The 26,891-nt window shown below is 38.0% G+C and overlaps 1 protein-coding gene across 1 annotated transcript in view; it reads left to right on the top strand.

Annotated features, from left to right (window-relative positions):
- The first annotated feature begins 2,943 nt into the window (after window positions 1–2,943).
- The window catches only part of LOC306870145 (histone acetyltransferase KAT6A-like), a 56,391-nt gene continuing 32,443 nt past the window's right edge, over window positions 2,944–26,891 (top strand). Inside the window, exons 1-5 of the mRNA XM_079417250.1 lie at window positions 2,944–3,083; window positions 4,884–6,121; window positions 24,551–24,659; window positions 25,688–25,803; window positions 26,668–26,749. Coding sequence (XP_079273376.1) covers window positions 5,501–6,121; window positions 24,551–24,659; window positions 25,688–25,803; window positions 26,668–26,749 — 928 coding nt within the window. The 5' untranslated portion in view covers window positions 2,944–3,083; window positions 4,884–5,500. The remainder of the gene's footprint in view (window positions 3,084–4,883; window positions 6,122–24,550; window positions 24,660–25,687; window positions 25,804–26,667; window positions 26,750–26,891) is intronic.

Genomic DNA, 26,891 nt, shown 5'->3' on the forward strand with positions numbered 1-26,891 from the left:
AATTGAGGATTTATTTCACATAACATTAATCAGGAAAAAGACTACCAGAATTTTAAAATATTACTTTAGAGGTGAACAACCCATAGGCATCAATTATATAATATTTGGTTGTTTTCGAATACTTCAGAGTATTAATAGTTCACCCAACAATGAAAATTTGTTGAAAATATACTCCCCCTCAGGCTTTCCAAGATGTAGATGAGTTTGTTTCTTCATCAGATTTGGAGAAATGTACCGTTGCATCAGCAATGGATGCTCTGCAGTGAATGGGTGCCGTCAGAATGAGTCCAAACAGCTGATAAAAACATCACAATCACCCAAATCGCCTCTGGCCAAAATATCACTACATAATCCATAATAGCGCTTCCTCCAGTGATAAGTCTATCCCCTGTTGTCCTCTTACATCAGAATCCACCAGCATATTGGTTTAGATCTGTTTTCACTTGTATGCATTGCCTGATCTGTGCAGATTTCTTTACTGATTCAGAAGAGTTTTCATTTTTGGGTGAACTATACCTTAGAGAACCCATTAAACATAAAGCCAAGCAAGAAACCAAAGTTAGCAAATACTGAAGGCTTAAAATCAACAACAACAACAACTTTAATCTGGTCAGATTGGTGCTTAAATGACTGTTTAACAGCACAATTGTTTACAGTGATAAGCGTTACTTAAGTCAAATTTACAAACAAAGAGTCAATCAAAGTTACTAGGAATTCTCAAATAAACTTAACTTAAAAATTTATATTTAAAGCTACTAATAATATGTTTAGGATTTTACTTGTCAAATTTGTGTAAATTAAAGCCTTTTCTGAGTGAAAATTGTTTCCAAGCTATTTCAAGTACATCCTACTCCAGTTTTTTTACAGTGTGGTTGAGTTATAGTACCTCTGAGTCATGTTGGCACAAATGAACCATGAAACAAGTTTATATATATATTTTTTTTACTGCAAGCGTTTAAAATGAAAGGAGAAGATACTGTGTGTGCTTTTCAAAGCATCATAGTGGTTTTAGTATGTGAAATTAGTTTATATAAATATCAGTGATATATTATTCAAAACGGAGTATGTGTTGTACAAAGTTATTATGTGCATGATGTCTCATTGAAATGTATGTTGAAGACTTCTCACACTCAACTTCCTTTTGGAAAGTTCAGATCTCTTCCTCATTTTCATCTTGTCCACCTTAAACACAGTGATAAAAAGAAAGCATATCTATTCCACTATATATGAGAAACTGCAAAGTGGGCAAATCTGTCTCCTTGACTGTGTATCAATAAAATGTCTAGATGATACTAACAGTAACAGTTGAGCATGGCGCTAGCGATGCAAGGTCATGGGCTCAGTTCCCAAGGAAAGCAAAAGCTGAAATAAAAAATTAATGCAATGTAAGTCACTTAAATGTGTCTACCAAATGCATAAAAATGTCAAAATGGAATCGTTTAATTTCTTTCAAAAGATAAATGGTCACAAATAGCTTAAATGTGATCTTTCTTTAATACAACGTCATCCAACAGGTGAGCCAAAAAGCTTGATTTATAAATACACACAAGCCTTGACCAAAACCTGATTTAAAATTCTGAATTCAGTTCCCTTTTAGTAGTTCCTGTTCTTAAAACAACACACCTGCCAGCTACCTCTGCATCTGACAGCTGTCCTTAAAAAGACTGCAACATTCAGAACTTCCTGACTGCTGTTTGTAAAGATGTATAAAGTATACACATTTAAAGCTGGCTGTCTAGATATCGTTCGAGTCCTTGACACCAGTGAGCCACACAGCTGCGGGGTGCTTTTCAGGAAATAATACATGCAAACATATGATATGAACATGCATTGGTCCACTGGCTCACGATGTGAGTTCATGGCAAATGCACCAAGCACTATTTTCTAAGATTCATTTTGGCTTTCATTTACATGTTTTGACTTATCATAGCATATAACACTGGTTTCTGCCATGGTCATGTATTTACAGTCAGCACTACAGTTACAGGTGATGTATCAATGCATGTCAACAATTAGAATGTTTTACATTTTAGAAAATAAATTTGAGGGAGGCATTAATGTCAAACTTATATTAAGTTTATATTTAAAACACCGAACAAATGGCTTTGATATGATGATCCATACAGAATTGTTTAATAGCCTAATACAGATGTGGCAAATAATAAAATCACGTTTATTACATAATCGCACTTAGGCTATTCTGAAATAATTACGAAATTCATATTAAAGTTTTCCTCTATTAAGATTCAAAGATGGTCTAGAGCATGCCCTGAATAGTAATTATGCATTCATAATATTAATATATTCACGCAGCTCAAACATTACAGCAATTACAACGCAGCTACATCATATCATAAATATTCTATTAATGACTTCTGATGGCATTATCGCAACAGATTCACATTTCCCGAGTGGGTGTTAAATTGAAAACATCTCTGGCGTGGGTCACCTGTCATCCCTGCCTCATACGGCACTGCGGGACATTTACATAAACCTCTCTATAGTGTCTCTCGCAGGCAACCCAAAATAAAAACATTTGCTTTGTCACGAGCGCTAATGCATTTTTCATTGCATTATGAGTCCTGTTGGAAACAGAAGCAGAAAGGCTACGCAGAAGCACGATGGGAGGTGTGGAGGGGCCGTCTTTGATCTTTAAATACCCTCTAACATTAAAATCTCACTCCGTCGCTTTGATTTCTCTCCGGCGGCTGCAACATTCAGACGCTCCCTAAGCGCGCCACATCGCCTTTTCTTTCTTTTTTTCTTCGCTTTACCATCTGTCCCTTTCTTCCATTTCACGCAGAAGCAACGGACATTCGCCCTTCAGATGTGTGCAGCCGTATCCCCCGCCTCTCTTTCTTCTCTCCTCCCGCTGCAGTCCCATCTCTGATTCGGATTCGCACTTCGCAGACGCTCCCTAGCGCCGACTGTTCCCCCTCCCCCACGCGCAGAGCTCCTGTTTCACTCAAAGATGGCGTCAGCTCTGGAGCCACTGCTCTCTGGCTGTATTTTTGGGCTTGTTGTTGTCTGTGTTTCGAACGCGTTCTGGCACCTTCTCCTCGTCCACTCGACCCAAAATCCCGGTGAGTACCACACAAGTACATGTAGCGATTAAAATGCTCTCGGTTAGTGAGACTCGTGGTTCTGTCTTTCAGGGAAGAAGCGGGAGAAGGTAGAGGGAAAGGGGGGGAACGTTACGCGGAGATGAAGGGGGAGGGTGGGGAGAAGCTAACGTTAACCGAGGCCTAACTACTTCCCTCACGGGCCTCGTCTGAGGAGACCGCAGATTTGGTTTACAGTAAGCGGGGAAGGAAGTGGGGGAGAAAAATGGTGGAGGAAGCGCGGAGAAGCAATCTAGCGTGAGGATTGTTATTTGTATCAAGCGCTTCTTCGAGGCACAGATTGAGGCAGAGCGAGGCAAGGAAGGATCTTGGCGATCTTTTTTTAACGGCTGAGGCGCGCGGTAGCCGCTGGCATTGTGTGTTCAGTTACACTGCGAGGTTTTTTAACGGAAAACAAGGATGGAAAGGTCTAGAAAAAGCCGTTTTCCGATCGTTATGATGTGAAATCTCAGGCTCTGAAGGGAACGTTGTCCTTATTCTCAGCTGCTGCACGTTGCTTGTGTTTTGAAGCTAACATCATCCGTCTAGTGCACTAGCCTCGGTACTTACTTAAAACTTTACATCGTTTGGAATTGAAACTGATGCTTAAATAATCGGCACTAAAGTATATTTTCACGTGTTTAGCCACTTTTACGCTGCTATGTGTAATACTGTTTACATTTTTTCCAGCGTTCAAGCTGTGTTGTTTACTATTAGCCATGTGTTGACATTTAGTGCTTTCCTTTTTGCAGTTTGACACGTGATTAGCACCTAATTTACACAGAATTTACCATGTCATAGTGTTGTGAAACTGCTAAACTTTTGTTTGAAGCTATAATAAGACATTGCATTATAACTGTGTACATTACATTTGGTTTCTGTTTGTTTTCATGATCTTTCATGCCTTTAAATTTTGGCAGACATCAACGACAAAATTATGTTAAAAGAATAGTTCACCCAAAAATGAAAATTAGATTTTTCCAGTGATTCTGTTTTCTCTCACTCATATAACTTTGTTTCAGGCACTTTGAGTTTTAGACATATTTTTAATATAAGCCTTTTGTGTGGAAATAGTGCATTTGAGTGTGTTCACAAGGCAGCTCTCTGTTTTTTGGGTTGCACTGTTTTAATTCTCTTGTTACAGTGTAATTACACATGTACTGACTAATATTAATTAACTACGGTGTTTGGTTTCAAGTTTGCTTTAGTAACATCAAATGACGCAATAATTAAATGCAAATAGAAGGACAGTAAAATAAAATGTATTGCTGATAATGGCTTTAACTTGTTTAAACTGTATTTTAACTGATTGTATTTGAATGCAGAACCTAACATGTGCATCAGTTGATGCATGTATTGTGAATATGCAATACTTGCATTTAAAATCATCTGTATGCTGTAATTAATTTCTGAAATTATATCTACTGCTACAGTTGACCCATCTTTAAACCTAACAATCCCACGTAACCTTTGCCTAACTTTAACCGTATCCCACCTCTATACCAGTAGAAGTGTTTAGCAGTACAACAAGTACATTGTACATAACAATTATTAAGGGCATAGTAGAAAAAGACTCCCAAACTTTTTTGAAGTGTAGTGTGGAGTTGTATTTCGCTGTTATTGTGCAGTAGATGCACGTATAATTGTTGCCCTTCTTTAGCGAGGCTTCTGTAGAACTGTTTTCTGCCCTTTCTATGGGCTAGATGATTAATATAGATGAGTGTTCAAAAATGTTAATGTATTTTGTATATTTTGTCTGATCCTTTCATGTTTTTCGTGCAGGTTGCAGGAGCTTCTGAAGAATACTTCTCTGTTGGATGATGGTCAGCCTGCGTTGCTTTCTGGAGTGAGGGATCTGCTCTGGACGGCTTGTTCCAACAGGTTCAAGCCAGACAGTATTTTCACACTTCCTTAAAAGAAAGTCTACAAAAGTGCTGCTACAATTCTTTTCAAAGATGCTCCATCTAAACGGATAACACTAATCGTCAGAATCAAGGATTCTACCAGACTGACAGCTTTTGAGACGGACGGATAAGACGACACCTAAGGCTCTTGCAACTCTACTTTCTCTTGGAGTAGTTGCTGTCTGTTGCATACCTCACCTCTTTGCTTTGGTGTGGCAGCCCTTCAGAAGGAAGGGTCACTGGGTTTGAGGGATCTGTTTTAGGTTGGGGGGGGGTTTAGGGAGCCTATGCTATGGTGATCGGCTCCCTCTCTAACAGCTCCTGCTCAGGCACAGAGAGACTTACTACACCTCCCCGGGACAAAGGATAGCCTCCTGGACGAAGAGAGAGGAGGAGGAGAACAACGACGAGGCAGCGCCAGGGCTGAGGCCACTGGGTGCTTCCTAACGGTTGTGAGAGTGTGTTGGGCCTCGGCCCATCAGTATTACAGCAGCCATGGTGAAGCTGGCCAACCCGTTGTACACCACCTGGATCTTAGAAGCCATCAAGAAGGTAAAAAAGCAAAAGCAGCGGCCGTCCGAAGAGCGCATCTGCAATGCTGTGTCAATGTCCCATGGGCTTGACCGCAAGACGGTCCTGGAACACCTTGAGCTCAGCGTTAAAGATGGCTCCGTACTCAAGGTGTCCAATAAGGGGCTCAACTCCTACAAGGACCCCGAAAACCCTGGGCGCTTGGGGTTCACAAAACCTCGGGCGGGAGGCAGTTCCAGCACCTCCAGCTCTGGTAAAAAACCCGGTCTGGACTGGAACAAGCTCATCAAGCGCTCTCTAGAGGGGCTTCACGAACGCGGCGGATCGTCCCTGAAGAGCATCGAACGCTTTCTGAAGTGCCAGGCAGATGTTGCAGGTTATCTGTCTGGCAGCGGCTCTATGGGGCCGGGCCTTTTCCACCAGCAGCTCCGACTGTCTCTGAAGCGGGCCGTTTCTCACGGACGGGTGGTAAAAGAAGGGCCGCTCTTCCGGTTGGTAAGCAGGAGTTCTCATAACGACGGGACGGGCTGCGTGTCTCTGGATTCTCTGCCTCCGGTTCGTCTGCTGCCTCATGAACAAGATCGGGTGAGTCAATGAAGCTGTTTCCATTGTTAGGTGGAAGTTTTGTGCAAAGCACACTTTCGGTTTCCCTGTCTGATGACCAGTATTTACATATTTCACTTCTGTTTCGAATAGCGGCTCTCACCTGTGACATGATTTGAGTAAGCAAACAGCTTTCCGAGACTCGCTAAAACGCCCAGAAATAATTGAAAGCAGGTCAAAGTGCATGTTAAATTTCTGAAATTTACTTTTAGGCCTTAACATGTTCACATGGCTTCCTAACAGACCAATTTGGAGTAGACGTCACAGTTACATCACTTGCATTGTGGCGACAGAAAAACACTGGTAACAAGTGGAGGGAAATAGGTAAAATCCGTGGAATAAGAAAACAAATATTTTTGTGTCTTTGGATGTCAGAATCGGAGTGCAAATTATTTTTGTAGACTACTGTCGTCAAAGACGCGACTTGAAGCTAAATGCAGACATTGAAATGGACAGACTATGGATGAAAACTGCTATGATTACTCTACTTTTAAAGCATAAATTTGATTTAATAAGTCTACATAATATATTCACACATGCAGTTCATAGGGGACATATTGTATTAGTCCTACAGTTACAGCATACAGCGTACAACCTATTTCTATTAACATTTTTCATAACATGCATCTATTTTATCTAACAATTCTGACTTTTTCTCGCAAATGCAAGTTTATATCTCCTAGTTCGGACTTTATAACTCAATTTAACTCAGCAATAGCGAGTTTGTCAATTCTGAGGGAAAAAAGGCAGAAGTGTGTGATATAAACTCATGATGCTGAGCCGAGGGGAAAAGAGAGAACGGCGAGCTGTTTTTCTTATCAGAATTGAGATATAATCTCCAAATTGTGAGAATAAAGTCAGAATTTCGAAATATAAAGTCAAATTTACCTTATTCTTGTATTCCATGGCTTCCATAGACTTCTACTTGAAAACTGTCATTTTCTGCCACCAGATAGGCTCCGCCCACAATAAAAGTCATCACTGTTTGCAAACACCGAATTGATCTGTAGATTTCCAACATTTCATGTTCTGAGTCTCGGAGTACTACAGATGTCAGTCTGAAATGTAGGGCTGGGCAATATGGCCAAAAAAATCATATATTGGTATTGTTTTAACTGAAATGCTATTATACGATACATCTCTGTATTTTCTACATTTTCTATTTGGATTAAAAATATTTATTTATTTTAACATCCTGTCCAATGAAACAATGTTAATATTAAAGGCAATGAAAACAAATATTTTGAAAGTGTAGGCTATGCTGTCCATAATGTGCAAAAAAGGGGCTAAAATCAAGCATTGTACATTTTAACATTGTAACATTACAGTCTAAAAACAAAAATAATGCTTTTTAAAGCAGAAGCTTAAATCACTAAACTAAAAATGAAAGCAAATAATCACAAGAGCACAGGTTAATTGCATTATATTTTGATTACCCCGTTACTGCTATCTGCCATCATAAAATACAACTTGGCACATGAGTCTATCAGAGCATCTGACGGCCCGAGCCGCTTTAAACTATGTTAACTATATCTTACGAGTAATTTTAAAGCCCTTAATATAAAGCAAGTCTCATGCTCACTCCATGTTCTCTGTTATTATTCAGATGCGCTCGCATTAAACTACTGTACTACTGCCTCTTACCATATCGCTTAAACTCGATCGTACAAATTCGATATACCGCCCAGCCCTACTGAAATGCTTTGAGATGGTCTGAAAGAAAACATGGCAGAGATGGTCAAGAATGGGCGGTCACGTGAGTTTTGCTCCCTGCCGAGGCTGCCAGCTGCAAGATGTGCCGCTGTTGGTGGGGAGAGACAGAGAAAGAGACCACGTGTGACTGAATGAGAGGGCGTGTGTTCGTTTGTATGTTTGGAAATGTAAGAAAAAACAAGGGCTTATGTGTTAGACCAGATGGGAGAGGTGAACTGGAAGTGTGTAGTGGTAGACTCCATACCATCCTGCACGAGATGGAGCGAGGGATGAATAGAGAGAGAGAGATAGATAGATAGAGGCTGAACTGCAGACATACAGGAGGCAAGAGCAGCACAATACACACCCACTTTTTTGTAACCTGATAAATAGCAGCTCTGCCTTATGCTCCCCAGAGGCTAAACACACACGCATTCACACCCACCCACCTACCCCTCCTATCACATCTGATATGGGTCACATCCATGATGTGCACTGCAGGGTGTTGCTGTCAGAATGATGCCATGCTAAATTTGAGCTCGGTTTGCGGCTGTTCATGTCTGTGTTTTGATTCGGGAACTTGATGTTGAAGTCGTTACGTGCAACCAAGGTTCTCCAAGTGTGTTGTGTCTGGCTCAGGATTCAAGGCTTCCACAAGTGGCCTGAAGTCACATGACAACTCCAGGCGTCTGCAGTAGAAGAAAAGGCTTAGAATTTGCCAATGGCTTGTTTTAGATTAGATCACTATTGTGATGACAAGTGTTTTAAGATGCATGCACAGGATGCATTTTTTAGGATGCACGGGATTTTACATTTATTGTAAATCAAGAATTGCAGGAAAAAGTAGAGGAAATGTTGGGCCTAGTTGTTGATGCGATTTTTATATTTATAACATGGAACATTTTAATACTTCTGGTTGTGCGTAATTTAAAGTTTGATTGTCTTTCTTCCTCCTGCTGGTTTTTCCAGACGTCTGTGCTTTCTTCCCAACTGGGATGTTTTTGTCATCTATATGAGTGTTATCAGCAACTGTGTTATAGCCTTTGCCATACATGGCATAAAATGGCATTTCTAGGCTATTTGCTTTTTTTTTTTTTTTTTTTTTAAGTTAAGTTAAAACTGTAAAATGTTATTGGCTAAATATTCCTCATCACGAGTCCAATCTCTACTAAATGTTTAAAGTCATTGTCCAGCAGTGAAGCCTGACAGGAAAAGTCATTGAAATTCATTGGTCAAGAAGATTGGGAACCGTGAGGTTCATTAAAAGAATAGAACAATAGTCACGTCACTATATCTCATTATATTTTTGAACACAATCTGAATGCTGTACACCCATGCCTGCAGTGAAGCTGCGTTATATGGAGAGAACATTATAAGATGAGAATGTGTTTAAGAATTGGCATTGGGTGATAAGTCCCACAAAATATATGTAATCGCAGTTTGAATTCATTTCATGTTCAGACCAGATAGTTTTTACATTGTATTGCAATTCACATGCAGCGTTTGTCATCATTGCTTTTTACGCAGCCTTCACTAGGGTTTTTAGGTTCATCTGGATCCAGGTTAAAAAAAATAATTTAGTGCAAACAAAACACTTTGGACATGTTTGCTTCTCAAAGTTGTACTTTTACTGCAGGAATTATCATTTGAGGGCATTGAATTGTTTGTGATGCACCTTTACATTTTATGCTTGAATTTAGAAGAATGCACTTGATTTTTCACCAGCAGGTGTGTGTTTGTCTAATATATAGGCGGCTGTCAGTGATGCTGTTTCCAGCTTGACTGTTTATTGTCGTATATTGCTGACTCTGCCCATGCAGCCAGTATACGATCATTGAGGGTTCTGCTTCAGTGCAGTGAGGAAGGGAGCAAAACAAATGGGTGAGCACTGGCTGTGACCCCGATATAGAGGAGAGATTTGTGTAGTCAACACACGAATGACACACTCCTCCATTTAAACATGATCACAGACTCACTCACATGTTCTTCCTCTAATAGAGGGTCATTGCCAGGGCATTTGTGGGGAGTAAGGGGGGGCTGGAGTCAAACAAGGGGCATGGAGGTATAGATGGGAAATCACAGAGCTTTTGGGGGGTTATTATGGGAGCGTGTGTATATAAGACATTAAGTGGGCTGGTCCTGATGAGAGGGTTTTGTGTAAGAGTCAGCAGTAAGAGGGATGGGAGCCTCGTGTTGCCCTTTCACAGCTGAAAGCGCAAGGGTTGAAGGAAAGTTCCTCGGGCGGTCATTCTGGGGACGTGTGAAAATTCAGATGACGCTCTGGATGTGAACTTGCCGCCTGATGACGTTCAGTTCATAGTCAGCAGCATAATGTGAGCATAGACCACTGTAATGGTGCTCAGGGTAAAACCTGGACATTTTTCTTCCTAATTATTCCTAGTAAGTGTGTTTTCTGCTATTCTAGTCAATTAAGTTGCCAGAAATATAATAAAAAGCAGTCTGCACTCCAGGATTTCATTGTAAGGTTGTCATTTCCAGGTCCAAATTAAATCTTTAGATATTTTTCACTTATTTTTGTGGAAAATCTGCAGAATTTGTTCAAATGTTTTAAGTTGGAGCTGAGTGTACTGCGCTCGTATTGGAACCTGAAAGCAGAATCAGATTATCCAGAAATATTTAATAAACAAAACACGATGGCCGAGTCCATGTATTAAACCCATCACCCACGTTATTTTAACTGTACTAAAATGGTCTGTTATGCTGCTTGATATCGCAAACTAGTATTTGTCATCATATTACTTTATTATCGTACTTATGAACACTATTTTTGTGATGCAGATAGTTTTACCGTTTACTGCACTTTGTTGCAGTTATTTACTTACAGCAGAAGTCTTCAAAGTCTTAAACATTCACAGAAAATAACTTGGGTGTTGCATAATAAGGTGGACACTCCCTCCAATCCTCTGGACAGCATTGTTGAAATGACATCAGTACATATAAATGTGTACTTTTTCACCTTTTTCTTGTTTCAAAGTGAAGCTGTAGAGAATACAGGAGACGTGCATACAAAACAGCACCGGACATTGATTATGTGTCAGTGTTAAGGAAGGAAGGTAGGTAAGGTAATCAGTGTTGGCCCTTTTGTCCTGACTGCCCTGGTGTGGCACGAGTTGACCAGAAATGCTACTAGAATGTAAAGAGGCTCACAGGACTTGAATGTTAACCATTAGCAATACCATTATCCCTCTGTATAGGTCTAAGAACACCTGAGGCATTAGAGCAACAGAATAGTTGTGTAACTAAACCAGGCTTTTATAGCCTTGTTTCTCTATCTATAGTTAAATTTCATTGGTATGAAAGCTATTTTTAATGGTATGCTGATGCAGTCTGGCAAATTATGTAATCTCTGATAAATATAAGGTGATGTAATGACAACATATGAGATGCACAATATTTGCAAGGCTATTGGTAGATTTTGGATCTTTTCTGTTAAACAGCCAAAATGCACGGTTATGAGCGGACTTTGCTTTCTCAATAGTTTAAAATCCAGCTGCATGTTGTGTATTAAACATCAGTTGTGTTCTGATTGTCTGTGTTTTGTTGATTTGCTTGTCTTGTGGTGGGGTGTAAGCAAATAGAAAGTATGTATTGTATTTGATGGTTTTGTTTCACGAGTTCACATTTTTTGCACCTTGGTTTCTGTACCACTTTACGCTGACCCTTGTATGACCTTATGAATGTTATGGTCGTCATGTCCTATGATGGGTTTGAGCTCTACAATGTTGAATGTGATTTATCACACACATGTTCTCTGCTTCATTACTCCCAGCTGTAACGTATTTGCAGCTGCATGTTGTTTGTGTCACTAGCATGACCTCCCTCACTTTAGTTAGTCTAACAGGAACGGTCTGCGTAGAACAATGGATTTTGGCTTGTTTGCCACTTCTGTTTGTGAAGCCATCCTGAGACTTGATAAACCAAGCAGTGGACTTCACTTCTCATTTCTTCTCAAGTCAGACTCAGCAGGAAGCTTTTTGTGTTGCACCTGATCTGAAAGGTGTTTAATTGTTTGTATTGCCATGAAAGGGCTTTTTTAGAAATAGATGAAATACAGAATCTGTCAAGAATTTATCCATCTGTCATACTGTTGTTGTTGTTCGATCTATCTTTCATTACATATATCTATCTGCACAGAAATGAAAATGCTTGGCTGAAGTCGAACAAAAGAAACACTGGGCCGAAGGCCGAATGCCAAACATGTTTTTTCTCCCATATATATTGCCTTTTTTTTTTTCCACCATTGTATAAATTAAATAGCCAAAATGTGCTATTCACTGGTTTGTCTAGCTTTTCAAAGAAAACATCTTAACACTTAATTTACTTAACACTGAACATTTTTTAACATTCTAGCAGACACTATACCAACAAAGCACAATTTAACTTAAACAAAACAAAATATAGCCAACACAATAAATCAGTGCAAATAATTTTAATAAAGCTCAAATAGTTTTCAGTCTACACTAGTGCGTGCTCGTTTTAAAACGCATAGCTCAGACAGAATCATCATTTCTATTCATGTATTCTAGGTTGTTAAAGACTTCAAGAAATTGAAAATCTTTATCCACTTTCATAAGTGGATGTTTTATTTTCTTTCACAATATGTTTTATTGTTATTAAATTCTATGTTGTAGTAGAGGTGTGCGATATGACGATTTTTTATCGTATTAAAATCTGCTTTTGAAGAAATATGGTAGTATCGTGCTACAGCACACATTATATCAAATACAGTTCTGGTCTCCGTCTCTATATACTGTACAACACGACATACAGCAGTAGAGTTACTCTGACAGGACACTGCACTTATTCACGATCGCAAAAGTACATTATTTGCACACAAGCCTTGCTGGTTAAATGTTTAATTCACGCGCTGGTCTGACGTGCGCTTGTTCTGAGCGCATACACCTGAAGCACACTAAAAAGCCTGATACTTTAGATAGATAGATGCGCTAATACTGTCAAAACACACAAGGTTTATATACAGACTCAGTTGGTTATCTCTAAAATGAAAGTAAATAGTTAAGAGAGAAACGGATGCGTGTCTGTATATTAGATGTGTGCAGCTCTTAAAGGGACAGGACACTAAACATGCTGTCGACTGTCATTGAAGGGATAGTTCACCCTAAAATGTAATTTCTGTCATTATTTACTCACTCACATGTTTCCCAAACCTCTATTAATTTCTTGTGCTGAACACAAAATAAGATATTTTGAGGAATGAGGGTAACCAATCAGTTGCTGGTCCACATTGACTTTGATAGAAAGAACAATCCTGTGGAAGTCACTGAGGACCAGCAACTGTTTGGTTTTCCACCTTCTTCAAAATAGCATTTATGTTCAGCAGAAGAAAGAAACTCATTCAGGTTTAAAACAACTTTTGAGTAAATGATGGTATAAAAATAAAACATTATGACAGAATTTACAGACAGATGACTATTTAGTTTTGGGGGGAACTATTAATTTAACGTTAACAAAAAATCAAACCGCAAAGAGAAAAATCACTCACTATTCTTGACTGAAAAACTTTAATACAGTTGCTTTAGGAATCAGTCTATCTAGTGTTTTATTTTTATATTTGTTCATTTAATTTAATTGAATGCTCTGCTAAATACACCTATTGTACCTGAAAATAAAGCACTGTTTGTGTTATTTGTATATTATGTGTATTTGTAATTTGTATCTTTGGTCTTATTTTTTAATAAGAAAGATAAAATGATGACAAAGATTTTTTTATCTTCGCCCACTTTGGCCTAAATATCTGCCATGTATCTTTGTCTTTCTAGTTTGGCTGTAATGCTCAGACAACTTGTAAAACCAAAATAGTAAATCTAACATGACAAAGAATCGTGATAAAATCGTGAATCGTGATGTTTCTAAAAAACAATCGTGATATGATATTTTTCCCATATTGCCCACCCCTATGTTGTAGTATGTCTAATTATTTGAATGCATAAAAACTACTTAGTTTATTCAAATTGATTCTTAAAACAGCTTTATGAAATGTTTTCTTTTTCCTCAGAAATTCTGTGTTCTGTATCTGGTTTTCAAATGAAGGCATAAAACATTAATTTCATTTTTCTTTTAAATTATTGAAAATAAAACTATTTATTTTGGCAAACAAAATTTTACTATTAAAATTAAAACATGGAAGAAATGTTGTGTGATCATTAATTAAAAATAGAGTTTTAATAATTTTAATAGTAGCAGTATGTACACTCTGCTGAACAATATTAATATATTTCTGCCGCAGTGTCTTCCAAGTTAAACCGAACTTTTATTTTGACGGGTTTCCGGGAATACCTTTACAGTTCTGTGTGTAGATGATGTGACGTTAGTTTTACTCAAATCAAACGGTAAAATGCTCATGAAGTGACTCTCAGAGCAGTTCTGGAGCTGTTGTTCATGTGTTTATGTCCTCATTTAGTGAGACGGCAGACGCTGAAATGTCCCGCGAGCTTCAGTCTGTGTCAAGTAAGCGAAACCACGCGATATAGAGAGCAGACTGCTCCGTATGCTTTATAATCGCTCTCGCGGAGGTCAAACACTGATCAATCAGCACCGCGCCGCTTCTAGTCAAACACACCTAGTGCTGCAGGATTATTGGCTCACTGACGTTAATGAGATTAACCCCTTAGGTATCCAAATTTGGTACCGAACGACAAGACGTTTTTCGATACTCTGTGGTATCGAGGCAATTCGGTCGGTGCCTAAAAAGTATCGAACTCGATACCCAGCCCTAGTTGATAGTGACATTCAAGTAGAAGTGTTGTATTAATTTCAATTGTCATGTGTAGCTTGAAGCTGATTGTAATTTCTCCGTTACCCATATACGATTATATTTCATTATGTATTTTATCAAAGCACAAGGCTTGAATTTCGGCGCGGGATTGCGGGGATCGCGCATAATTTAAACCATTCCCGCAAATTTAACTTTTATAATGCGAGAAATTCCCGCACAAAAATATTTGCTTCATCTCAGATTAAATACATCTACAGACGCGAAAAAAAATAAATGACTGGTTCAAACAGCCTGTCTTTTTTTTAAACAGCGCTGCACCGGCCTTCTCTGTCGTTGAGTCCTGTAGCAGAGCATCGGCGTGTTCTCCGCGGCCCGCGTCGCACTGATGCACACAAGGCTGTGTAACGCGCTCTAATATTCTGAGTCATAATGAGTTGCTTGTGAAGATGTTATCGGCTTCCAAATTATATTATTTTAATCCCGAAATTCAAACATCAAATGCTGTTTTGCTCTTTATAGTGTGTGAGTGGATAGAGCGCGCCCGCCGACTCAACACACGAGTAAATCATCATCTCCTTGTCTTAAAATGCGCATTTTATCGAAAGTTAATATGAATGAACATAAGAAAATAGACTCCTGTTCACTGATCGTCATCATCTCTCACGTAACGACCCATGTTTCAACGGCGAGAAGACGCCAACAGCTTGGTAGCCTATGCATGATATTTGTCCTTGTGTTATTTAATTTATGTCGGAATAAAGATCATTCACTGAAATGGTTTTTAATCTTTGTAGAGCTTTTTTTCTTAAATAAAAACAAAAATAATACTCTGATTAGATTATTTCACAACGCTTAAACGTTAGGGGGAAAAAAAATATTTGGCTATAGAAAGAGGAGACATTTCTTTTTTTATTCAGAAGGCACAAAAATGAAAGCCATCATCAAATGGAAAGAGATGAAGAGGAGACGACAGAGGAAAGAAGTCACAAAGTCACAAGCAATGGAAAAAAAGTGACTAAAATTTAAAAACTGAAACATGAAAGACACTGAAACTGAGATACATTAATATATAGTTTAAACAGTTCTTAACGTTAATTTGAAGGAGAGCATGACGTATTTTGTATGAAGTTTTGAAAAAGCAAAGAACTGAACTGATCTGAAACCCATGAAATACACTGAAATTGAGAGACCTTAATATATAGTTCTTAATGTCAGTTTGAAGGAGAGCATGGTGTATTTTGTATAAAGTTTTTTTTTTTTAAAAACAAAGAATTTGAACTGAAACTGGAATATACAAATACAGTGATTCTTAATATATAGTTTTAATACAGTTCTTAATGTCAATTTGAAAGAGAGCATGACAAATTTTGTTATAATTCTTTGAAAACCAAGATACATTAAAAACTGTAGTCATAAATAAATGAAGATGATTAATTTAGCCCGATGTGTCAATTTATCCCCCCCCCCAAATAACCTTTAAATCCCCCCCATGTGACCCATGTAAGGGGGGAGTTCCCCCCCAGTTTAAAAACCGAAACTCAGGCCCTGAAGCACATAAGTTTGTAAGAAACGGTTTAATTTTCCAAAAAGATGTTTAATTATAGTAATATAATGTAGCACGTGCTGATCAGAGGGATGTGGGTGGGATGTAATGCCAGAGTAAAGTAAAGCCACAAATTACACATCAGTGTTCAGATCATCTTTTTTTCCTGACAAAATCAATATAATGCAATATTTCTATCTGCTGAATGCAAGCTTTTCCATATTCCAAGCTTGCCTGCTGCACTGGGGACATCACATCACATCGAGTCGTGAAAAGTATAAAAATAAATTAGGAATTATTTGATTGTTTGGTTTTAAATCAGCGGGGTTGAGGCATCAAAAGTAACTAAACTGTTTTATGGATGATAACTGTAATATTATTACTGAAATCTTATTAGTTACACTACTAGTTACTGCAAAAAGTAATATTATTACAGTAACTAAATTACTAGTAACTAGTTACTGCCCAACACTGAAGTTCACACCTCTACAATCAGACCAATCTATTTTGCCTCAGATTTTGAAATCATGTTTTTTTTTTTTCTAGTTATATAAGGTTAAACTACATATTATGCTTGTAATTTATCTAAGGTCTACTAAAATGTGATTCCAATTTTTTTTCCTCATTTTGCGATATAGTATCGATACCGTCTGGACAGTGGAAAATACCGTGATATGAATTTTAGCTTGTATCGCCCACCCCTATTACCAACACTCTTCAAAATATCATCTATAAAGTCCCTTTTAGTTTAAAACTTAATCGTTGTAATCATAATAGCAATACAAATGATATCCAGTATAATTAGTAAAAAGTAACATTTCGAGTTTACCTTTTGTTGAAGGTACCATGCAATGTGGTAAAAACTCTTTAAGGTCAAGGCATATTCCCATCCAGAAGACATACGTATGCAGAACCAGTGGGGCTGTAAGAGCTTGTCTTGCCCTGTCATTTGACAGTACTGTTGCATCTGCATGTCTGCCATTTATTGTTTTCTTTGTTCCTTTCTCTCACCTGTTTGTGTTTGGGTGTGTTTTTAGTGTGTCCCGCTGTCTCCCTCTGTGTGTTGATCAGGGAGGTTCTTGCACAGGGTTTGTGGGTGATGGGTAAGGAGCTACACAGTCAGGTGAATGCAGAAATGAGTTTCACATGTTAATGAGAACCTTGATGGAGCCAGAGACAAGGACAGTAGGTTTTGTTCTCCCTTCCCCTGCCATTCCTGTTGTATCCTGTGTACTCATTCAGGTTTCCAGTGTCTGATTGCCCACGCACAACATGCACTCAGCTTTGCGTACATTAAGAGGAAATTGAAGGCTGCATTAGAATGGGGAAAAACTAGCAGATTGATGCATGTATGCGAGTGTGTGTGTGTGTGTGTGAGGGGGCGGCTTTTGTCCTGTCAGATGTGCTTCTGTAAAGAATCGTTTTTTCTCTCCTACATTAAATATTTTTAGATTTCCTGCGGTGGTCTTCTGCTTTGCAGCTGTGCTTTCATTTTGCCTTGTGAATAGTTTGCTCATCTCATGAGTTGTTGTGCTGGTCTTTATGAAGAATGAAAGAGTTGTTGTATGAACGCAAGGTGTGTCCACAAAACTGCCCGGGTTTCTCCACTAGTAGTGACTTGTTCTGAACAAAAACAATTATCAAGTTGTATTAACCCTTTAAGACCGGCTGTGTCGTCGCCGACACACTAAACCAAGCTGTATTCATGTTACCGTAACTCTTCAACCGTTTGCACCATCACAATAATTCAAATTGCTCCTGACAGAAAACTATATGCGCTTTTCGGCAATATATTGCTTATTACGGTAATTTCTTGCGCTCCGTCGACAAATGACGGCTGATTTCCGGGAGAGCGGGGAGGGAGAATTTGAATGGAGCGATAGGGAGCGCGGAGTTTTGGATTGCATAAAATAATAAACGAAACAAACAAAAACATGGTGAAGGAGGAGTAAACAGCACAGGAGTCGATTGGGATGATTTTTGATGAGACTTTGGGAGCAGTCTGAGTGAGACTTTTTCACATGTAGTGTGTGCATCGCTATAATGAGTCCGTGCGTGTAAATGTATGGGTGTATGCATGTGCACGCATTTACATGCATGTATAAATGTATGCGTGTATGAACAAAAAAGCCTCCTGAATGAAAACTGTGCAACCCAGTGTCCCAAAACTACTTGTATATATGTAATATAGTTGAATTTTGAAGTAAGAAGTGTTGGATTATTTCGATCACGATTTTTCTCTTTTTTATAAATAAAAAACAGAAAATATTTTACTGTTGTTTTTTATTTTTGTCTATTTAAATTCTGTTTACAAACTCAACACACGACATTAATGGTCAAAAACTGTACTTTTTTGAAAGCCGTCTGTTTTCTGAAAAAAATGACACCTTGCACTTGAAAATAGCACATTCTGTTAGAATTTTACAGTCAAATAAACAAAATATGTAAAAATGACCTATTTTACCCTTAGGTTTTAAAGGGTTAAGGCCAATACAGGTCGCAAGCTATCCTATGCTGTGCAGGTGTGTGTGTGTGTGTGTGTGTGTGTGTGTGTGTGTGTGTGCGTGTGTGCAAACTTAAAAAATAAATAAAAACACTACTGTTCGAAAGTTGGTGTCAGTAAGATTTTTTTTATTAATACTTTTATTCAGCAATCATGCATTAAATTGATGATAAATTACTATTTTAATATTATAATTTAATTTATAATATTATAAAAGATTTCATTTCAGATAAAATGGTTGTTAAACTTTTTATTCATTAAAGAATCCAGAAAAAAGTTTCCTTAAAATGTTAAGCAGCACAACTGTTTTAAACAATGACAATTAGAATAAATAAAAATAAATAAATATATATATATATACATACACACACACACGGCAAAAATCATATTCCAGTTTTGGGATGGTCGATATCTTATTGTTTGCAATATACTAGGGCTGAACGATTTTGGAAAATAATCTAATTGCGATTGCGATTTGATAATTGCGAATTTATTTTTGAAAGCTTTTTATAGTCTGTGTTATTCAACAAAGACAAGTAATAAATCATTGCATAGTATGCAGTGTTGGGCACGTTACTTTAAAAAAGTAATTAGTTATATTGCTAGTTACTTCTCACAAACAGTAACTGAGTTACATCATTATAAAAGAAACTAATTACCAGGGAAAGTAACTGTTACTTTTTTTTTAAATGTTCAAATATGTCAAATAACTTGGATGCCCCCAATTTTAAATATGTTAAATGAATGAAATGGTCACTAAATAGAATAAATTATTATTATAAAACATTGTACAATAATCTACACTATTTTAATGTTTCTGTGGGACAATGTGAGAGACACCGATCAAATTTAATTGATTATTGATAATATTATCAACCCTTTTCTTTGCAATTTAATCTCCATTGGCTTGTTTGGAAAATGGCACAGTTTTTTTTTAAATGTCTCACTTAGCATCAGTCAGTCAAACATTATATGATATTATGATAATTTAGCATTAAATGATGATAGAGCTTTAGTAATTAGAATAATCATGTATGAATGCATATTTGTCATGTTGACTGAACTTCGGTCTGGTGGTGGTGCTTAAGATATTGTTTGTCATTTAGTGTTTCTATAAAAAAAGGGGGGGGAAACTACAAATAATACTGATAAGATAAAACTACTATGAATTCTACTACTAATAAGAACAATATAAAACACTAAGGATTATTGAGCTCCTGGGTTCATGAATATTAATCAGGTTGTCTGCGTTCGCTCGAACTGATTCGCTGAAATCAAAACAAGGAGGATAATAGGTGAGCGCCAGCCAATGAGATTGCAGTTTGCGCATTAGTCCCGCCCACTACCGGAAAACCCGGCAGTTCTTAAAAGCTGAAGAATTCCAAAGCAACTCCGTTATTTTGACAGGAAAATACAACAAAGGATATCGTTTACATGTAGCGCGTTAATTCTGCATGAAATGTAAGACTGCAAACTGCGGACTTGGCAACATAGCGTGCTAACTTGATGCTTCCTCTGAAGACTGCTTAGATGTGTTGGACTTGAAGCAGCGCAGCGAGACCGATCGCTGTGTGTCATCAAATACTGCGAGAGCTATAAGAGAGCGGGCGTCTCCTTATGCTTCCTCTCGCCCTACTTTGATGTCATACACTGATCAATTTACAAGTCGAAAACACCTCTTTACTCTCGCGTGTCACGTGACCGAGTGTAATCGCAGCCTCTGCGGTTGAAAAAAAGCTCTCCAAAGATTAAAAACCATTTCAGTGAATGATCTTTATTCCGACATAAATTAAATAACACAAGGACAAATATCATGCATAGGCTACCAAGCTGTTGGCGTCTTCTCGCCGTTGAAACATGGGTCGTTACGTGAGAGATGATGACGATCAGTGAACAGGAGTCTATTTTCTTATGTTCATTCATGTTAACTTTCGATAAAATGCGCATCTTAAGACAAGGAGATGATGATTTACTCGTGTGTTGAGTCGGCGGGCGCGCTCTATCCACTCACACACTATAAAGAGCAAAACAGCATTTGATGTTTGAATTTCGGGATTAAAATAATATAATTTGGAAGCCGATAACATCTTCACAAGCAACTCATTATGACTCAGAATATTAGAGCGCGTTACACAGCCTTGTGTGCATCAGTGCGACGCGGGCCGCGGAGAACACGCCGATGCTCTGCTACAGGACTCAACGACAGAGAAGGCCGGTGCAGCGCTGTTTAAAAAAAAGACAGGCTGTTTGAACCAGTCATTTATTATTTTTCGCGTCTGTAGATGTATTTAATCTGAGATGAAGCAAATATATTTGTGCGGGAATTTCTCGCATTATAAAAGTTAAACTTGCGGGAATGGTTTAAATTATGCGCGATCCCCGAAATTCAAGCCTTGTGACAGCACCCAAAATACTATCAAACACTCAAACGCAGCTCCATTCTTCACGAAAGATGGATAAAAAGGCGCACAGGAAACAAAAACCTTGAGAAAAATGATATTTGACCCGCCAAATGCTGGCCAAATTACAGACATGGCCGATTCGCACGGGATTAAGATCACAGACAACCTCCGCAATTATTACAAATGACTGGAGGTCACCAGGTAATACTAATCCCGTGCGAATAGGGCTAATGTCAGTAAAGATTACGGCGACTTTTACCTTTTGTAAAAAGGTCCGGAGAAAATACCTCAGGTAATACTAATCCCGTCCGAATAGGGCTTTAGTCATTTGAGTCTTTCATAATTTTAGTCTAGTTTTAGTCTACGAAAAGTCATTGCATTTTTGTCAACTTTTAGTCAAACTGCAGTTACCAACATTTATTTTGGTAGCTATTTTATATGTAGTATTCAAACAAAAATACTCATAAATTCTTCTCTCTTTAGACCAAATCAATTAAGTTTATGAGAAATTTGAATCAAGGATTGAATTTGGAAAAACTGGAATAAATTTTCATTTTTTGGTAGATACACAAATTAAACTAATTTTTCAGACAGTAGGTTTACTTAAGTATACATTTAATATCTTTTGTTGGTTAGGCTAACGTTGATGACACAGATAATTAGGAATGCGGTCTATTTAAGACAGAAGGGATGCATGTAATACAGACACATTCAGTTTTCATCCACCTGTTTGCGCTCACTTAATCCCCCAATTTGAGTGATGGGGGAAGTCATGGCCTAATGGTTAGAGAGTCGGACTCGTAATCCAAAGGTTGCGGGTTCGAGTCTCGGGCCGGCAGGGATTGTAGGTGGGGGGAGTGAATGTCCAGCGCTCTCTCCACCCTCAATACCACGACTGAGGTGCCCTTGAGCAAGGCACCGAACCCCCAACTGCTCCCCGGACGCCGCAGCATAAATGCTGTCCACTGCTCCGGGTGTGTGTTCACTACTGTGTGTGTGTTCACTGCTGTGTGTGTGTGTGTTCACGGTGTGTGTGTGTTCACTGCTGTGTGTGTGTGTGTGTGCACGTTGGATGGGTTAAATGCAGAGCACGAATTCCGAGTATGGGTCACCATACTTGGCAGTATTTCACTTCACTTAAGCCATAACTGACTGTATTTACGTGAGGTACTCTGACTCTATACGATAGACATGTGGACTGCTGTGTGTGTATTTGAGCACTGAGAACTGATCGCGCGCTGTATGAGAACTGAAGAAGTGGAGCCTGCGAGAGAGAGCACTTCTATCAGCGTGATTCCGCCTATCCCGGCTTCGCTGACTTTAAGTTAAACGAATTGTGACTCCCAGGAACAACTGGACGTCTGGTCACCCACTCCCTAACCCTTCGGTTGCTGAGGCCATTTTTTCAGATCGCTAGTTCGCGTTTTGGTAGCCTATCCGTCCACTGCTGCTGCCATACTGAGACTAGATATGCAAACGCCCCTTATCCAACGACGCACATTTTGAAAGACAAGACAGTAAACTTAACCTATAGGATGTATTTTGAATGTCCGGTAGTCCTCAAATAACATTTTAGTCCTGTCTCGTCTTGTTAACGAAGACGCGGCATACATTTCATCATAGTTTTTATTATCAGATATTAGTTTTAGCTCGTCAACGTCTCATCTTAGTCACAGAAAAATTTTTTGTTGACTAATATTTTTCGTTGTTGTCTTTGTCGACGAAATTAACACTGAAACATGCCTATATTTGTCTGGCGGTGAGTTAGTTTGATACCCTATTGTGCAGATTGTATTATGTTTGTCAGTTAGTTATACACTGAACAGTTAGATCTTAATATATTATTTCCTCCCCAATGATTTTCATTCTTAATGCAATAACAGCAGATGTTGAATCAAAACAATTTTGAACCAGGACAGAGTACTGCAGGAAAATAAATTAGACCTTGAGTGACATTTGTTTTCGTGGGTGAATCATCTGTTGTAGATTGTTCCTGATTATAAACTGTGCAAAATCTTTCTAGCTCATTCTCTCTGGTGGATTTTGATTTTGTTCATCAGACATTAAATGGTTGAAGTATACAACAGTATTCTATGTAACCTAGTTCTGATAATGTCTTTTGGCTTGGAGAAGTGTGTGTATTGGGTTTGGTTTTCTTTCTTACACCCTTGAGTGTGTGGACCTGAGTCAGAGGAAAATGAACCCAATAAATCACACTGTCCTCTCTCCTCCCTGCCTGGACCTGCTTTCTTACACACACACACACACACACACACACACACCTTAGAAACACCCTCATATGCGCACTGACCTTTTTTTATCCCAGCCTAAATCTGCCATTTCTTAATTCTTTCTGCAGCCAGTCAAGAACACAATATCCTTGCGTCTTTCTTCACAGCTCCTCTTCAGCAGAACCTTTTCCACACATCTGTCTCCTTTCATTCACATGCATGTGTTTGTTTGTGCACTGTGTGTGTGGTGTATGATGCATACTGCGTCGTGGGTGGGTCTCTCTTGGACACACTGAAAGATTAATGGTGCTCCAGAAGCAAATGTCAGATGGTGTGGCTTAGAATAAGCATCAACACATGCTTTTGTGCCCACACCCTGACAGTAAACCCACCTCTAGCCCCACACATTCACTGTGATCACGCCCAGTACAGCCTTTGATCCTCAAAAATTGAGCCACTCTGGTTTGTGTTAGTAAGGTCTTTGGGGGCTTTTTGATGCCCATTTATCGACTGACTGAGAGCTTTAAAAATGCCTTAAAACTCCCATTGAGTGATGCCACTTTTTGTTGTAAAATTGTTGTTTGGAAAAAAATAAAAATCTAGTTTTGGGTGTAAATTTACCTTTAAGCACAATTTGTAACATTTATGCACTACGGGTCAAAAGTTTGGAATAAGATTTTTTTATGTTTTTGAAAGCCGATTATACTCAAGCCTGTATTTATTATAAAAAAATATCTGATAATTGATCATTTGGAAGAAAGAAAAAAAAATTGATTGTGCAGTAAATCAGTATATTATTATGATTTCTGAAGATCATGTGATGCTGAAGACTGCAGTAATGATGCTGAAAATACAGCTTTGATCACAGGGAATGCTTTTCATATTAAATTGTATTAATAGAAAACAGTAAGCTGTAATAATATTTCACAATATTACTTATTTTACTGTGTTTTTGAGCAAATAAATAGCGTACGAGACAAAAACCTTATTCCAAAATTTTGACTTGTAATGCATGCTGATTTTATATATTTTTTTCCTGAACCAGAATGTAAAATTCTGTCTTTTCTTCAGGATTTGCTAAATCTGTGAAGAGGTATTAGTCGTGTCCTCAGCTCAGAATTGAATGAAGCAGGCCTTAATACAGTTAATAAAGGGCAATTAATTCATCCAAACTGTCCTCAGTTACACAATATTCAGAACTCTGTTTTTTCACCATATTATTTGGATCTGTTTAGCCAATAACTCTGTCTTATTTGCTCTTTATCCCTGTTTTTCTCTCTCAGCCTGTGGCAGAGCCCATACCCATCTGTAGTTTCTGTTTGGGGACCAAGGAACAGAACCGCGACAAGAAACCCGAAGAGCTCATCTCCTGTGCAGACTGTGGGAACAGCGGTAAGGAAGTGGTCAAAGTTCATTCAAACTTAAAACATTTTCATTATTCATTTATATAATAAGACATTAAGTATACTATAAGATGTCACAGAACTTACTATGCATGTTTTAAGTCAAGAATATTTGCCAAAATCATGTTCCCTGCATGACCTTAAAGTTGACATGTTTTATCATGTTTTAATGTCATAAGACGGTACAACAAAAGTCTTGAAAGTCAAGATGCAGACACATTCTACTGGCTCAAAGTAGTTCGCAAACCGTGAATACCACACATTTATGCCAAGCTTATGATCTGCTGGTAATGAATTATGACTCTATTTACTTGGTCTTCATGTTATAATGTTGTAGATGGATGTAAGAGTGCATATTTTTATCCTAGTCTTTTTTTTTTTTTTTTTTTTTTCTGAATGAGCAGCTGGAAGTAGTAAATTAGAGACATTTAAAAATAAGACTCCCAGTGCATATTGGGCTTGTTTCTAATTAAAAGTCCCGCATTATAATATCTTTCTGGTTGTTATTGGTATTCTGGTTACACGATAAACTGTATGTGGCATTTAACGCAGTATAATCTCTTGTAGCTTCTCTTGGGGCCGTTCTGTCATAGGAAGGAAAAACATTACCACAGTCAATAGATTTCCAGATTATGGCACGATAATCTGTTTTTTGCTTTTATTTAAACTCAGTGTTGTTGAATCAACAAAATCCAATATTGTTTGGCCTCTAATTTGTATGTACATTGGTACATTGGTACGTAAACCAATTTCAGTGCATATGTATGTATTGAATAAAATATGTTTAGTTAAGTGAAACAATTGGAAATGCATGACCTATTATGGGTTTGTTCTGAATGGACATAGTGTTCATTTTATTTGTGAAGGTCTTAAAAGTTCTAAAGTCTTCATTTAGATTTTAAACTCTGCAGATACACTGGAAGTAACTAATGTGGGAAATTAAGAGTAGAGAAGTTGTTATTATTGGGATGAGGCTTTATTGTAGTTATTTAAGGCTGTCTCGTTGTGTTTTCTCAGGGCACCCATCCTGTCTGAAGTTCTCTCCGGAGCTCACAGCACGGGTCAAAGCTCTGTGGTGGCAGTGTATCGAGTGCAAAACCTGCAGCAGCTGCCAGGACCAAGGAAAAAATGCAGTAGGTTTTTTTTTTTTTCTTCTGTGGCCTGTCTTATTGTTGCTGCCAGATCATGTTAATTTAGGCTGTGTCCTCATTTACACTACCGTTTAAAAGTTTAGGCTTGGTTTTTAAAATGTTTTTGAAATAAGTCTCTTATGCTGAACAAAGCTGCATTTATTTGATCAAAAATTCAGTAAAGTAATATTGTGAAGTATAACTACAATTTAAGATAACGGTTTTATTTTTTAATGTTTCAAAATTATAATTTTTTCCTGTGAAGGCACAGCAGATCGCACCAGTCTCATGCTAATATGATTTAGTTCTGAAGGAACATTTCTTCTTATTAATTTTGAAAACGGTTGTGTTGTCTAATATTAGTAGAAACTGATTTTTTTTTTTTTTTTTTTTTTTTTTTTAATGAATGAATCGAAAGTTCAGAACAACAGCGTTTATATAAAATATAAATCTTTTTGTAACCATGCAAGTCTTAGCTGTAACTTTTGATCAATTTAATGTATTTTTGCTAAATAAAAGTGTTAATTTATTTAGAAAAATATCATTCTGGACATTTGAAGGGTAGAGCATATGCTTACATTATGCACATCAGATATGTACTGGTTATGGGGACACACTTTTCAGTGTGTAGTACAATAGTGGGTCAATGGGGACGTACTAGTACTACAATGTCTTAATGTCTCCTAATACCACAGATGTTTTTTTTTTATAATGCAGTTTACTTTTAAAATGTATTTTTTATTACTTAACTTTAGCCCTGCGATCCTCATCACTTCTCTTTAAGAGCAGTTATAATCTCCTTTAGTGTTCAAAATACATAATTAGTGTCCTTGACTCTTGTGTTGTCTGTGTGTTTGTATTTTACAGGACAACATGTTGTTCTGTGACTCCTGTGACCGAGGTTTCCACATGGAGTGTTGTGACCCCCCACTGATGCGAATGCCAAAAGGTGACTGTCCACACACTCAAATGCAAGCCTATTCTACGTCGTGTAATCATTGCATTTGTCTCTCGCACTCTATTAGCTGTATATTGTGTTGATGTATTCATTTACACAAGAATTATAGTTATGAGTAAGGATTCTTGATTGC

This window comes from Barbus barbus (genome assembly GCF_936440315.1).
Source record: "Barbus barbus genome assembly, chromosome: 5".
NCBI lineage: Eukaryota > Metazoa > Chordata > Actinopteri > Cypriniformes > Cyprinidae > Barbus > Barbus barbus.